The sequence below is a fragment of the Asparagus officinalis genome, chromosome 3 (genome assembly GCF_001876935.1).
Source record: "Asparagus officinalis chromosome 3, Aspof.V1, whole genome shotgun sequence".
In the NCBI taxonomy this organism is placed as follows: domain Eukaryota; kingdom Viridiplantae; phylum Streptophyta; class Magnoliopsida; order Asparagales; family Asparagaceae; genus Asparagus; species Asparagus officinalis.
Window position 1 is genome coordinate 66,473,837 of NC_033796.1, and position 16,528 is coordinate 66,490,364.

At 34.1% G+C, this 16,528-nt stretch overlaps 1 protein-coding gene across 1 annotated transcript; it reads left to right on the forward strand.

Annotated features, from left to right (window-relative positions):
* On the forward strand, positions 12,046-15,556 carry LOC109835237 (sodium-coupled neutral amino acid transporter 2-like; the record flags this gene model as incomplete). Its single annotated transcript, XM_020403222.1, is given in 7 exon segments — positions 12,046-12,170; positions 12,172-12,254; positions 12,257-12,340; positions 12,681-12,839; positions 13,177-13,380; positions 13,837-14,305; positions 15,186-15,556. Coding segments are annotated over 7 exon segments (1,242 nt in total), but the record flags the coding sequence as incomplete, so codon positions are not given.

A 16,528-nucleotide genomic window follows, 5' to 3' on the forward strand; every position in this document is an offset into this window, starting at 1 on the left:
AATGGCTATAAGAGGTGCGAACTTTGCAAGAAAATTATCGCAAGTAAAGAATTGCATGCATAAGTTAAAATAAAAGCTTGAACAGGTTGAAATATATTTTGAGGAAAAAATTACCTTTAAATGATCAACTCTGGTAAGATTTTAATTAGTGTATTTTAATTACTTCGTATTGCTTCATTGTCATAATCTTGGGACATAGTTAATTTTTGAAAGGCGTATCTTAGAGTGAAAATACTTATATTGATTTATCTTTATAGTCTATGCATCGTTTCAACAGCTCTATTGTATATACCGTTGTCTAAAAACAAATACATATGCATTTTAGTATACAATGACAAATTAAAATGATAAATAAAAAACTTATGCTATTATCATTAAGTTTCTTTGTTCTAGTGCATCCATCATTTAGCGTGACTGGGTAGCATGAATAGTTTGGATGTACATTCTTAATTTGTTTGATGTTTTGAGGAAAGGAAAATTTCAGTTATAACTAAAAATTAAAAAGCTTTATTGATTCTTGTTGCTAATTGTTATTGTTGGCTTTTTGTGCTTACATTGAGGTATTGGTTGTTGGCTTCTTGTGGTATATAATGGTCGGTTTGAGCTTAATGACAGATGGCTTTCTTTGGTACTCAATTTTGGTATGTGTTCTTTTGGTTTATGTTTTTTTAGATGGGCAGTGATGATGATAACAAATTGAGAATGCATCCTATTTTAATTAATTATGTAATGTTTAGGCGAGGCAATTCTGTGTGGAATGCAAGCTACATTGATATTACAATGTTTGGGTGATGTAATCCCTCATAATAGCAGCCTATATTGCATCATAGTTTTATAGGAGAGGCAATCTTTTATGATCAATCTATTTTTATCATGAGCTCTAGTAAGTCCTCATAGATTTTGGTGATGAATTCGAGTTTGTTTAGCTCTAAGTTTAGTAGAAATTGATGCTATTTTGTAGCTTATATAATTGACATACATAGTTGAAAAAGCTGGTTTTATCATGTAGCTTTTATAATTGAAAGAGCTTGTTTTATCATGTAGTCAGCAACAATATCTTTATAACTTGAATAAATTGATAGATTTGTATTACCTGTGAAGTTCGTAGAGCATCGAAATATACAACATCATAAATTGTTGCTTCCGAAGCCTTCATAAGTTGTTTGTGAAGTTCGTAGAGCATCGAAATATACAACATCATAAATTGTTGCTTCCGAAGCCTTCATAAGTTGTTCTCACTGTGAGTATTCCTACCATAAATTGTTGCTTCCGAAGCCTTCATAAGTTGTTCTCACTGTGAGTATTCCTACATGTATGATGAAAATATTATTATCAGTAGTATAGATGGTTCATAATTTATTAATTCAAATGTTATGTTTCACAAAAATTATGTTTTAAATACTCTATTTTCTCATGAAGTTTATGAGTTTAATGTTATAAGTTGTTTTTCCTCTCTTAGAATCCTATTGAATGTATGCACTAATTTGGTGAAATCTGTACATAAAATTGGGCATATATATAAATAGCCTATAAGTTGCTCAATGAAATCATACCTGCTTAAGACGAGCATTGTTAGTCCAATTGGTTCTCTAACATTTGTGCTAATTTGTTGTGGTACTTGAGAGTTTTGATTTCCATAATTGATCTAATTAGCAACACAAATTTATATATTCTCAGTTGATCTATCTATTATTGAATTCATTCATTAGGAATATGAGCACATGAGAGTATATAGTTTTACGTTTTTGAAAAAAAAAATATAACTACCACCATAATCAGAACATAACATTTTATGTTTAATAATCATTATATTTGCTTAACATTGGTTCATAGGTATTAAACTTTGATAAGTTCGATAACTTCAAAATTTAGGTTTGTACCTGTGAATCACCTTCAATAGCTTCGATAAGTTTTGTAACAGTGTAGTTCTCATTGCCTGTTTCATCATTATAAAAATAAATCTATGAAAAATACATGAGTTTTGTAACAGTGTAGTTCTCATTGCCTGTTTCATCATTATAAAAATAAATCTATGAAAAATACATGCAAAGCTATCTTTAAATTTGTAGGATATTATTGTGATATATTAGATAAATGTATTAGATCATTAATCAAACAAAAGAATTGCTTACCTTCTTCGAAGTTGTACATTAGATCATTAATCAAACAAAAGAATTGCTTACCTTCTTCGAAGTTGTACTTTGTTAGCTTAACCTGAACTTTTAGTCTTCCCAATAATTGATTTGATAATCTCTTCTTCGAAGTTGTACTTTGTTAGCTTAACCTGAACTTTTAGTCTTCCCAATAATTGATTTGATAATCTCGGGGAATATCTCCCTTTCATTATTCTGAACAAAATCAGGCATTAATTACGCAATTCTTAATACATTTATCTTCTAATGTGAAGCAGTTTGATTATTAAGCACTTCTTAATACATTTATCTTCTAATGCACAAAATCTTTGGGAATATCTCCCTTTCATTGTTCCTCCATCAGTGTTAGTTACATGCAAAAATTAAGAACCTTTTTCAGTGTTTTTTTCAGATCATAAGCAGAAATCTTGATCAACTTTTCAACTAGGTAAGTTCTTTGCTATTTATTCTAAGTTTTTATTTCTCTTCTTCTTCTTTGTCTTTTTTCTTGCTGCCACTTCTTTTTTTTCATGCCATTCTGTTGTTTTGTATTGCTTCTGGCCGCTGCTCTCTTCTTCGTCTTTTTCTTGCTGATGCTTTCTCTTTTTTGTGTCATCTGTAGTTTTGTATTGCTCCTGGCTGCTACTCTCTCCTTGGTTTCCTTTCTCCGCTCTTTTTTTTGGGTTGAATGGAGTCCTGGTTGGCTGCTGCTCTGATTTTGCATACTGGCGGCTACAGTAATTTTTCCTGATGTAGTGAGGGTTGTTTTCTTGAGTGAAGTTTGAATGTAAACCTATTATTATGAATTTGGATGGAGAATAAAATATTTCATTATCTTAGTTGTATTTGAATTTTGAATCTTTAAATTTTGAAGTCAGCCGCTCATTTTTCATGTGTGATATATATATATATATTGTGGACATACATTGTGCACCTTATTTAGGCTATGATCCTAATGTTACGCCTAGAATAAATAATTTTTCCTATGACCAATGGTGCTCTAGATTTAATATATTTGTTAGATATAGACATTTTGATTTATGGGATATTATAGATGAAGCTTATATTGTACCCACTACGGAAAAATCCAAGTAGAGTAAAAATAATCATAGAATGTTTACAGTGAATAAGCTTTTGTTAGAATTTATGCATAACGCTTTTGACTCATCATTTTCTAACAAGTTTGTTTATTTTGATAGTGCTTACACCTTATGAAAATTTATTGAAGCACATCAAGGGGACTTGGAGGCGATCCGACAAGCTTTGGAGGCTTCCTCTTCAAGTTCCATTGGAGCATCAAGCATACGGGCACTAGGCGATAGCCTTAGTGAGGTTTGCGAGTTCAAATCCATTAATAATTTATCAAGTGATGAACTTGCGTGTGCTTCTGAAAAATTATTACATGCCTACAACAAATTACATCATATCTTTTTAGATTTAAAAAGCAAGCATGTAGATTTAAAACCCGATCATGAGAAGCTAGCTTCCAAATTGGATGTCATTGCAAAAGAAAATGCTATGCTTAAAGAAAACAATGACATGTTAACTTTGGAAAATAAAAATTTGACCTCATCCATTTCTAGCTTATCTCATGCTAAGATTGATGCTGTGCTAGAAGTAGTAGCTATTAGGAATAAATTTGATTCTTTTAAGAATGATCATGTTTGCTCTACTTCTTATGACAATGCACACATATCTCATGACGAGATGAATCAAGTAAAGAAACGTATACCATCTTTAGATTCAACCCTTAATTAATGCATTGTTAATCAAAAGAAGCTTATGGATATGTGTACCAAGTATAAGTCAAAATCATCCACTCATCATGCACACACGTATAGCAAGATTTACAAGTATTTTATTTACGGCCGAAAATGACACCTTGCTAAATTTTTCTATGATGTACAAAACCTACAATAAATAATGCTCCTTGTTCATCCCACCAAGTTTCTTCATCATCACATTTTGCACATGCACATGCACATACTCATCATGTTCATCATAAGCATGCTCATGTGTATAAATGTGATTATTATGGTTGTTTTGGCCATTTGGTAAAGTTTTGCTTTGATTTAAAAAAGAATTCTAGTTTGCCAAATATTTTTAATAGATAACATGTTTTTAAATGTGATGTTTGTGGTAGGTTTGGACATGTTGCTAAATTTTATTTTAATATGCAAAAAGCTCCTATTTTGCAAAATGTTCCAAAAAAACCACCTTTGTTTGATATGTTTCTCATTTGCAAAAAGAATTTAAAAGACCATCAATGTTTGTAAATGATTCCCGTGCACACCCACTTGGTCAACACAAATCATTTAACCCCTTTCATTGCACCTATTGCAATCGGGAAGGTCATGTGTACAATTTTTATTTTGACCGTGTTAGTGTACCACATACGCCCAAACGAGATCATTACCCTAGGGCTTTGAGTTTTAATGATAGGGATCATGTCCCTAAAACTTTTGGTACCATAAGTACTTGAGTACCAAAACAAATTTGATTTTTAAACCAAGAATTTTAATGTTTGAGTAATGAGACACTTTTTTTATATTGATATATTTATGTGTGTTCTCATTGTCTTTTTGTATGTGAGTTATGTTTAGCATGCTTTTATATATTCTTGCTCACATATTTGCCTTAGCATTCATTTCATATATCCTATAAGGTATTTTGATAGGGGGAGCTTATCCCTATTTATTGTTTTATACTCACCATGCTTGTATGTAGGGGGAGCCTTCGCTCTCTTATCTGTTGTCAAATGGGGAGAAATATTATGAGTATACATTTTCTTGTTTTGATGCATGATAATTGTTGGAAATTTACCAACTTTAAAGGTTATAGCAAGCAGATAAATCTGAATAAAATAAATAAGAGATAAATAAGAGATAAGAAAATCAGGTCTGACAGGAGCAGTCGTGTAATCACTGCCCTAGAAGATTGAGAACCCGCCTATCACCCTGGCGCAAATGGTTCTCTCCCCACTAGCGGTAAAAGCCCCCGGAAATGGCTGACCTCCGTACTCGGGCGAGAGTACAGAGCTTCAGCTCAGATGAAGAAGATCGCCCAAAAATTAATAATAAAATTTATAAAGGGGAAAAACAATTTTCTTTAAACCAGAGGAGAGGAGAAAAAACTTTATTTTCTTATTAAAATTTATAAAGGGGAAAAACAATTTTCTTTAAACCAGAGGAGAGGAGAAAAAACTTTATTTTCTTATGTTTTAGAATGTGAATAAGGGTGAAAAACTTTATTTTCTTATGTTTTAGAATGTGAATAAGGGTGTATTTATAGGGTTGAGGGAGAGAGGATCCTTTTCATTTTTCCGATGTGGGACTAAAACACAAAGGCAAAATTGCCTTTTCTTAATAAATATCCAACAATAATCATAATTCATATATTCATTTTGTATCATGCATATCTCTTTTTATAAATTATTTGTCATCATCTAAAAGGGGGAGATTTTTAGCCTTTTTGTTTTGATGATGTTTTAACAAACAATTTATAACTAATATTGTTTGTCTAGTGTTTGTGTTTTCGTATTTATTCTAGTCAAGCAATGAGTTGGAGGATAGATGAAATCGAGCTTTCACGATCATATTCAATAGAGGTTGGCAGAATATCGGTATGAAGCCATTGCACAGTAAGTCATATTCAAGATCAAGCTTTATCCATATTTACCAAGACGATCTTTATTGAAGATCAATCTTGGGTAATGTTTATACTCTGTGTTAATGCTTAAAGCTCAAATATTATACACATACACGTTTTCAGTTTATCACTTTCAAGTTAAATCATTTTTTATTTGCAAAATAATATGTTTATGAATTAAAGACTTGTTTATACTATTTTATATCTTTTCTCAAGTCTATTAATCTATTGGAAAGTATTTCAAAACTTGTTTGGAATAAGTTTCATCAAACTCAAGTTTTGACGATTTTGTATTCTTGAATAGTTTACAAAATAAATTATATTTCACAAATGGGAAATGAAATTTCAAAAATTATTTTTGTAAAATGTTCTATTATATATTTATAATCATTTCCCAAAAATTTATCATTTTTGGAGTTGATTTACTATACTGAATTGATTTTATAAAATTAAGTATTTTAGCAGTTTTTAGAATCTAGAATATATGTTTTAAAATATTTATTTATCACAAATGGAGAGTGATATTTTAGAAATTATTTCTCAAACATGTTCATCTACATGTTGGGAACCTTCCTTCAAAATATCATTATTTTTAGAGTTGATTTACTATTTTTAATTATTTTTTAATACCAGATATGCAAATTTTCAGAATACTAGATTTTGGGGGTATTTGGTCTTTTCAGCCTATAACGGCTAGTAACGGCTAGTTTTTGTTATTTTGGGTTTTTTGGAGGTTTTGGCTAGTTTAAGAGGCTATAAAAGCCCTCAACTTTTATTGTTTCTCATGGATGTTTATGAGAGTTTCAAAACAAGTTTACAAGTGTTTTAGTTTGTTTTAAGTGTATTTAAAGTTTGGTTTTCAAGTGAAGAAAGTTTCACAAGAGGAGAAAATCATCCTTTGGTGTTTTGGGCTTCAATTTCTTATCTCTCCATCTTGTTATTTAGAGAAGTTTCCCTAAACTCTTTCTAGATTGAAATTTATTTGTTTGTTAATCATTTTTATTAAAGCTAGATTTATATTGAGTTTAGATTTGTTTTACTCATTGCTTACACACACAACCATTGAGATTCAGTATTTTTATACATAGTATATTTGGGTTGTGGGGTTGTGCCTTGAAAGTGAGCTTATTTGTGTTCTCATCCATATTAGAGAACAAATTATTATATTGAGCTTTCATTGTGAGGATACGCCTTTGTAATACACTTATACACTAAGAGGAGTGTGTGGTGAGAGACGGGGTCATCCTAAGAGGAGTGGCGTCAGTAGTAAAGCCTAGGGAGAGGTTGCAAATCAGAGCACTTGAGGGAGACACGGGCTAGAGACCAACACTTAGAAGATGTAGAGTGAGATTACAAGAGTGTTGCTTGTAAAGTTTTCGATGAACTAGAAAACCGAGTGTGAGGTGTAAACGTTTTCGGGTGAGCGTCGAAAACCCGGTGTGATAGTGGATTTCTCCCCGGGAGTGGGGAGTGGAGACGTAGGACGGAAGGTCTGAACTCCGTGATCATTTCTTGTGTGTTTGAGTTTGGCTTGTGCACTTATATTTTGTTTTTCTCTATCACCATTCTCTTATTGTCTAATTTATCCACTCTATTGTTTGTGTTTGTTTATCATTGCATATAATTATTGCATATCTTATTTGTTAGGATAATTTGTTAATAAGTTTTAATTGACATTAAATCAGATTAGATTAGCATAAGACCCTATTCACCCCCCTCTAGGGTTCTTTCCTAGTGGCATTAGGGTCTAACACATGTAAATTGTAAGTAGTGTACTTGATCATAATTTAGCCAGTTTCAAGCTTGCAAAACAAATCCAGTGGGTTGCATCTTAACAATTAATCTACTTATAGTATTTATCTTGGTGGCTAGATAATTTGTGACACCATAACCGAGAAATACAGCATGTGAATAGCTAACCATTGGTATTCTTTTGTGATTCTCAAATTAAAGTATAAAACTTTTTTAGTCTCCCTTGTTATGTTGTAATGTAAAGTATACAACTTTTTTAGTATCCCTTGTTATGTTGTAATGATCTTCATGTAGATGCATACTGGTTTGCATGCAACTCTTCTTTACTAATATAAAATAGAGACTGATAATTATAGTACATTATTATTGTTGTTTACCCGTGCATATGGATTAACTCCATACTGCTTACTAATAATTTTCATAGCATCCAACAATGAAAGACTGTAAAAAAATCCAACCAATAAGAAGCAATATTGTAGAGATAATGTTCATGAGTGTCATATTTATATTGTAGAGTTTAGTTGATACTAACTCTGTAAACAGTCTTCAACCTAATTTGCGGCCAATCCCATATAATTGTCTTATCTATCTGCCAAGTTCTTTACAGAAAAGAGGATGTTATTGAAATTATCTGGAAAACAACAAATCAAGCATTGAAGAAGAAAAGTCACGAAAAATGAAGAAAAATTGATCAAAAATTGGAGAAACAACCACCGAATCGTACCTAAAGTAACTCGATCGAAGGAGAGTCGATGACTCGGTCATTGAAGAGATAGACGATGCTGAGCGTGGCGGTGACTTTAGCAGAAGAGGTGATGCCAGGGCGGAGGTAGCGTCGGAGGCTCTGGGTTTGAGTGGCGGTTGAGGCGACGGAGGAAGAAGTGGAAGAGGAGGGATTGGGGTCGGGTGAGAAGAGGCAAGGAGCAGCACGACGATTGAGGAGAGGCTGTTACCAACGGTGAGAGAGAGAGACTGAGGCGAGGAGCATCTCAGCGATTTCAGAGGCGATGAGTATGGAAAGGAGCGGCCTTTTATTATTTGTTTCGCTACAGCCTAAAAAAGAGAAAAAATGTGATTTGTTAAGATTGGCAAATACGTAGTCAAAGAGCCACGATTTTTATTATCAATAGAGAGGTATAATTGAAAATTATATAACTGATTTGATTCTCACTTGAATGAGAATGATCATTCATTATCAATTCACTTGGAATGCTCATTCCCACAAAAAAGTGGGAATGATCATTCCCTAGGAATGGTCATTCCAAGGTCTAAAAGATATGCACGTTTGGTATCAGGGAATGGGAAGTGAGAATGACCATTCCATTCTACCCCATTCCCGCGTACCAAACGGGACATAAAGTCTAAGGCGAGCGAGAATGTGCAATTGAAGAGTAGGTAGCCATATTATCATCCTACGGGTAAAGAAAACCATAATAAATTTTAATTTTTGTATGTGTTAAGATTAAAAAAGAAAGGCTTATTTTATATATACCTCTTAAACCATGCATATTTACAAAAATACCCCCAAATCTTAGTATTGACAAAATTGTTCCTAATAATCAATTGTAGAAGAAAAACATACCCCTACCCCTTCTCCACAAACCAATTCATATTAAATCCTAGCTAGTCTTTCATTTCAGCTCTAAAATCTTGAATTCACTAATCTTCACATCAATGAAAATTTTGTTCTTTTAGTGGGCTTCAAAGATAAATGTCTGACAAACATCAAAATTGGTAACCTTTTCATTTACATTTCATAAAGATAACAAACACTAAGCATTGTGTCATTACTACACCTTATTACTTAATGATAACCTAAAACATCACAAATATTCATAGTAAATTATTGCCAATCTTTAATTTTAGTCTTACAGCTCCAGATTCACTAATTTTTACATTAGACAAAATATTATCATTTTAGGACAAAGTTCAACCAATTCCATAGAATGAGTTGATGAAATAGGCTAGAATCAAATATGGTAAACTGCTCAATCAAAAATTCCAATTCAATTAATAAATAAAAATTATAATTCAAAATAATATTCCAGCAAATACCATTATTGCTAAGTACAAAATAGCATACTACCACCGAAAAAAGTTAATTATGATTTATATAGAACTTACAGGATGTTGCATCTCTGGTCTATCAAATTTAGGGTAATCCTCATACTCACTCGCTGGATCATAACCTAAAAATCCGTCCAAATTTCACAAACAACATATACCAAACATTATAACTAACACAATAAAAAATCATGTGAGTTAACTATTGTTGGCTAAAGATGACATCTAATAATTGCAGCAAATATTTTGTAATATGATCACAAAAACTACAGAATACAATAGAGAAGAGACATCATATTTTACCTCCATAAGTAAGGCGATGCATAACACATAAGGGTGTTGCTCAATAGAGCATGCTAAATCAACTAAAAGACAAAACATCAAGTAGTATCTCAATTTGACTTGCGTACTTTTATTATTTAGGAAATGATATAACCTAAGAAACAAATAAATTTATAAGAAACCATATTAATCATAACCACATATTTAACTAATTCGGGCCTCAGAAGCATCATGGGTCCTGGTCTTGGGCACCAAAGATAGCTTTTGTAACAAATCAATAGCATCTGTAATTCAAAAACCCTAAAAGAACACTAATTATCTACTCATCAAAACTCTTGCCTTTTTTTTCTTATTGCTTTGAGCACAAAATTAATAAATACTCTACTCAACACGTAAAGTCTCTTTCAAATTTAAACAATGACATATATAAAAAATGAAAAAAAAGAAATGTCAAATCAATACACAATCAGTAAAAAACTTCTGTAAAAGCTTTATAGAAATCATAAACCCACATCTTAGATTGAATATCTAAACATAAACTTTAAGAAAACCCTAAACCAACAAACCCCATCATAAATCTTTCAAGAATAGAACGCCCAAAACAAATCAAGATCTAAGAAGAATAATAAAAAAAATAAAAAGGAAAGCATACACTCATTACAGGAGTGACAGCCAAAAATTTGAACCCTAGGAGATAAAAACAGCCGCCAAAAGAAGGGGAGAAAACTCTTTCGATTCCATAAAAGGAGACAACTCTTTTTAGAGGTGGTGGGGGAGAATTATTTATCTGAAATTGAGGTATTCAATAATTGATAAAGATAGTTGTGAGTAAATATTAGTGTATAGATTAGGATGAGAATGTAATTAAATTTCTTAATTCCAATAAAATCTAAATACACTTTGTTTCCTTATCTTTATAATATGTATATCTATTAAGAATTTATTAATTTCCTAGGCCAATGATGGATTAGTATTAAAAATTAAAATTTGATTAGTGATAAGATAGTTCAAACTTTATAAAGGTATTTTTGTCTACCAAAAGATTTTCTAGAACTCGTGCTTTTAAAGGGAGTATGTTTTTTTATTTTTATTTTAGATTTAATAATAATAATAATAATAATAATTATTATTATTATTATTTTTGTGAGAGAGAGATGGGGAGTGGAAGAATGTGAGTGAGAATTGAAACTGCCTGTTTCTTTATGGAATGTAAAGAGTAGAAGCGGCAAACAAGTTCAGGTCAAAATGGGTGCGGATAGAACCCAAAATACACGGACTCAAATAAGTCAAATGCATGTTTAATCTATTTTAATAAGCAGATCATGTTTCTATACTTATATCTGTAAATAAAAAAAAACATAATAAAAAAATAAATAAGTACAAAATTCCATCCAATTTCCAGCCTTGCTAAAAATAGTTGATGCATATCGTAGAAAATCTTTGTATTGAATACCATATTGAATTCGTGATTCAAAAGACTAGAAAATGAATCTAATCCATTGAAGGACCAAATACGAAATTTACCCAGTACAGAAAGGCTAAATTTAAGTAACCCCCTTCACCATGGCTAATTATCAAACTATCACCATAATTTTCAAAATGTCAGAACCCCCAAAGTTTAGGCGTTGTCAAAAGACACCTTTAACTTGAATTTTTTTTTATAAAACCTCCTGAAAAATGTGAACCACAATTTTCGCTAGCAAAAACACCTTTCTGCATAGTTTTACTTACCTATATGAGAATTGCATTTAACGCTTTTGTAAAATCTTTAAGATAAAGGTGTTTTCATATAACCTCTCAACTTAAGAGGGTTTTCAAATATTTAAAACGTTAGGGGGGTTTTGTGACAATCGTCTACAGTTCAGGTTTTTTCTGAAATTTAGCCCAAACAAAATAAATACTCAAATCTTTCCATCCGAAGAAACCAACCGGCAAACCAACGAAAAGGAAGAGGAGAACGCGGAGAGAGAGAGAGAGAGAGAGAGAGAGAGAGAGAGAGAGAGAGAGAGACTCCCCTCCCTCTCTTCTCCTTCTCCTTCTCTCATCCCCCGAAATGACGTCCTGCCCCTCACCAGAGAGCGCGCAGGCGAACCAACCCCGCCGTCAGAACCGCGGGTCCCACTCCTCACCAAACCAGCGAGGACATCGACAACGGCGCGGTTGACGGCGCTCCTTCTCCGGCGCCGTGTTCAACCTCTCGACGACGGTAGTCGGAGCCGGCATCATGGCGCTCCCTGCCGCCGTTAAGGTTCTCGGACTCGTCCCCGGAATTGTGCCATCTATGCCATCGCCATGCTGACGAATATTCCATCGACGTTATCCTCCGAGTTGGACGGTCGCCACTGGCGTCGTCTTACGGCGGTGTTGTCGGGGAGGCGTTGGCTTCGTTGGAAGGACGTCGCTTCAGACGTGCGTCGTCGTCAATAACCTCGGCATGCTCGTCGTCTACATGATTATCATCGGTGAGGTCTCCTTCTTTTTCTCCTTAAAAGACTGAAACTTTTTGGATACTTGGCGATGATCGTATAACATTGATTTGGTGCATGTGTAAACGTCAATCATCATTTTCTGACAAAATCTTGATTTTGATTATATAAACATAGTTATGACTTAATTTGTTTGACAGAAAGAACACCATGCTCGTATTCTTTCTGGTAAAAAAAATTTGAAGTCCACGATAAATGGCAAACATCAAGTGCACAAAATTAAAACCTGATCAGACTACACACTTTCACAAATATTGTCACTTATGATTTGGAGATTGATCTAATTGATAATTTATCCCAAACATTGCATTGCCAGGCGATGTGCTATCAGGCACGGCGGCAGCAGATGGTGTGGTGCACCACGCAGGAGTAATGGAGGGGTGGTTTGGGCATCACTGGTGGACTGAACGATCTTTCCTAATCCTCCTCACCACGGCCCTTGTCTTGTCTCCTTTGGTCTCCTTCAAGCGTGTCGGTGAGTCGTTATAATTTTTTCGTATTCTTGTAAATTTGTAAATTTCGTGCCATGAGTAGGCCCTGTCAACACGCCAAATTAACTTCTCAAGTTGTGGAGAGGCTTGAAAGCAGTAATTTTATACTTGAGAGCCCTTCCTTCACTGATACCTTTTTTAACCCCGCTTTAGAAATTTGTGTTCAGTAAGATTTGAACCTGGGTTGCTCTGATATCATGTCCAACGTTCATGCGGGCTACAACAAAACTTTGAAATTATGGTGAAAGTTGAGAGTCATAATTTTGTACTCCAACACATACCGTCTAATTGATTCTTGGTTCAATGTGTTCTTCGCGGTAGATTCTTTGAGGTATACATCTGCTTTGTCGGTGGCATCGGCTGTGGTCTTTGTGGTGGTAACAGCAGGGATTGCTTCCGTTAAGCTGATTGATGGCAGCATTGGCATTCCAAGACTTCTGCCGAAGATTGTTGATCAGGCCTCCTTCTGGAAGCTATTCACAACCATCCCTATTATGGTCACCGCATTCATTTGTCACTACAGCAGTAAGGCTCTCAACTTACTCACGTCCTCAAATTTCATCATTTGCTTGAAATTTATTTCATATCATTGAATGCAGTTAGGAAGCCAATAATCAATAGTCATTCTTTCATATATTACTAAGAAGAGTAGCAGTACTCTGGTTTCGGCTTCTTTTTCGCTTTGCCTTATGTTTTAGAGTTGTTATCTTCATTCACTTTTCTATTAGCATGTCAGTTATGCTCATGTAATCTCCTAAAAGCGGTCTGCAGTATTCTGGTATTAAATCACACGTGAACATGTTTAGTAGATTACATTCGTCTGATTGTCGATTAAAATTGAAATTAAACATGTTTTTCGATGGAACATTTTTATTAGCAGAGGACACAATGTCTTGTTGATTGACTTCAGAAAACCTAGCTTTACATGTCTTATTTTGCATCCTTATTATTTGGTTAATTTCCTTTACCTCTCATTTGCAGTACATCCAATTGAGAATGAGCTGAAGGACACAACCCAAATGAAGTCAATTGTCAGAACATCCCTTGGTCTCTGCACGATAGTCTACATTGCAACCAGTTTCTTTGGCTTCCTCCTCTTTGGAGAAGACACTCTCGATGATGTACTCGCCAACTTTGATGCAGACCTTGGATTCACTGTTTATGGGTCTCTTCTAAATGACATCGTGAGGATTAGCTATACATTGCACCTGATGTTGGTTTTTCCAATCATTTTCTATTCTCTTAGGCTCAACCTCGATGGGCTCATTTTTCCTCATGCTGTGCCTTTGGTACTCGATGGAAAGAGATTCTTCGGTGTTACAGTTGGATTGATGGGGTTGGTGCTTATTGGGGCTAACTTTGTCCCAAATATATGGATGGCGTTCCAGTTTACAGGGGCTACAGCTGCTGTTGCTATCGGCTTCATTTTCCCTGCAGTTATCGCTCTAAGGTACGTGTTCATTCTGTTGTTCTTGCGTTTGTGCACTCAGAAATTCCAATATTTTATTTCATTCGGGAAGTTAAATGAGTCTATCCAAGACATATTTACGCTGACTGACTGTTCTAGTACTAGAACTAGTTCTAGAGAAGCAATTAAATCCATGGCCTGAATGAAGAGTCCTGCTCCATCTTCGAATTAAATTCCAGTCCAACATTAAACTTGCAGACTTTCCAGCATTATCTTCCATGTTAAATTACAAGAAGTTTCCCTGTTTTACCAATAAGTTGGGGAATTCCTGATTCTATCTGGTTTCTAGTTTACATTGTGCCTTTTAAAGCCCCCAGTTATTACACCAAAACTAGAAATATAGTTTTATATTCTAACATGCCCCCGCAGGTTGAGGGCCCTTTTTATGCGCTGAAACCTAGACTCATGCAGCGGTTTCAATATCTAGAAAATCCTTTTTAAATTCATGGCCGGTGGGATTTGAAATTGCGTCTCTCTGATACAATCTTAAAGTCCCTGACCATTACACCAAAACTCAGAAGTTGTGGCGAGGGTTGAAAGTTATATTTTTGTATTCTAACAATGCCAACTAACAAAGTTTATTGCGACTTGTTTGATTATCTAAATGTTCTCCCATCAGCATGTTGTATGTTGTGCTGCACTCTTAAATTGAGAAGGTCCGAGAAATAGGTAACCAAATTCTTAAAACTACCTGTGGCGAACTCAATGCTGACCATGTACTATACTTATGAACCTTATTCTTCCATTCAGTTACGTCAAAAGCTCTCTCCTAATTTAGTTACTGTACTCTTTTTACTTATCCTAACTGGTGACTTGTGCATTAATGGCTATTTGGACTCTGACATGTAGTTATTTTATACAGGGATGTCCATGAGGTAGCATCGAAGAAGGACAGGGCTCTCTCATGGCTAATGATCTTTTTAGCAGTTTCATCCAGCACAGTTGCTATCTCCAGTGACATCTATGACATTATTCATTAGTGGACGCAGCTCATAATGGTGGTGTTCCAGTCACGGTTGGTCTCAGAATGCCGACGTGGTTTCAGGCGCTTCGCCTTCGAGGGGTTAATTTATTGTGGTATTTTTGTATTTATTTGCTTTGCCCCTGATACTTCAGGAGAGCCAGGTGTAAATTTTAAGAGGAAGAGGAGACTGTCATGAATTTGGGGGGTAACTAGTACACTGTAAATTTTTCAAGGAAGGTTAAAAATATATGAAGGTCGATTGACAGGCAGCGTGTTTTCACTGTCTGAAATCTTTCTGAAGTGAACTAGTAAGAATGCTATTAGAAATTACTAGGTTCTCACCAACCAGACCCTTTGCGTTAATGTAAGTTAAAAACAGAAAATTTTATGAAAGCATAAAAAAGCTTTTGCGTTAATATAAGTAAATCAGATTGGACTAAAGAATGATAACTGACAACAAAAATAAGAGTGCAAAAATCAAGTTGAGCAAAACAATAAACAATAAAAGAGACCAATTTAAAAAACGAGAATAAATAACAGATTATTCAATACGGATATGGAAAGAAGTTTCCTTACCAAAACATATATGCAGGAGTGGATTCAGAAACTTTGGTCAGTGGAGGCAAGATTATAAACATAGTTGCATAGAACCCGGTTCGTTTCGGGATGAGAATGAGAGCGTGATACGCCATTCATTAGGAATCGGGTACGAGTAGATAGGCTTATATGGTATGGTAGGGAATGTGATACGTTTTAGATTTGGTTCTTAAATGTAGGAATTTAAGGATTTACAAGAGTCAAATTTAAGCAAGATGCTAGTTGACATCAGTACCGGTAAAAGAACCTTAAGAATTATGTTGTAATTAAGGTATGCATACTTCATTTACTTAGTTTCTCACATTTTTTGTTGTTTATTATTTTAACAAAGAGTTATTTTTTTTTAAATTTTAAATGGCTTGAATTCTAAATTGGGTCGCTAGAATTGGTGAATCGGGCCGTGTTCCATCATGAACCCGAGATGATTTAACCCAGGTTGCGGTTCTCTATAGCATCCCACGTTCCTGACATCTATGATTATAAACTACAAGTATAACCAGTATATGATACTTTTAGCTAAATATTAAGAGCTTTTCAATATTAGTCCCCAAAATATTTCATGTTTTATAATTAGTCCCTCAAATCTTCATATTTTGAAATTAGATCCCCAAAATTTTAAGTATTTTATAATTAGTCCCCTAAAT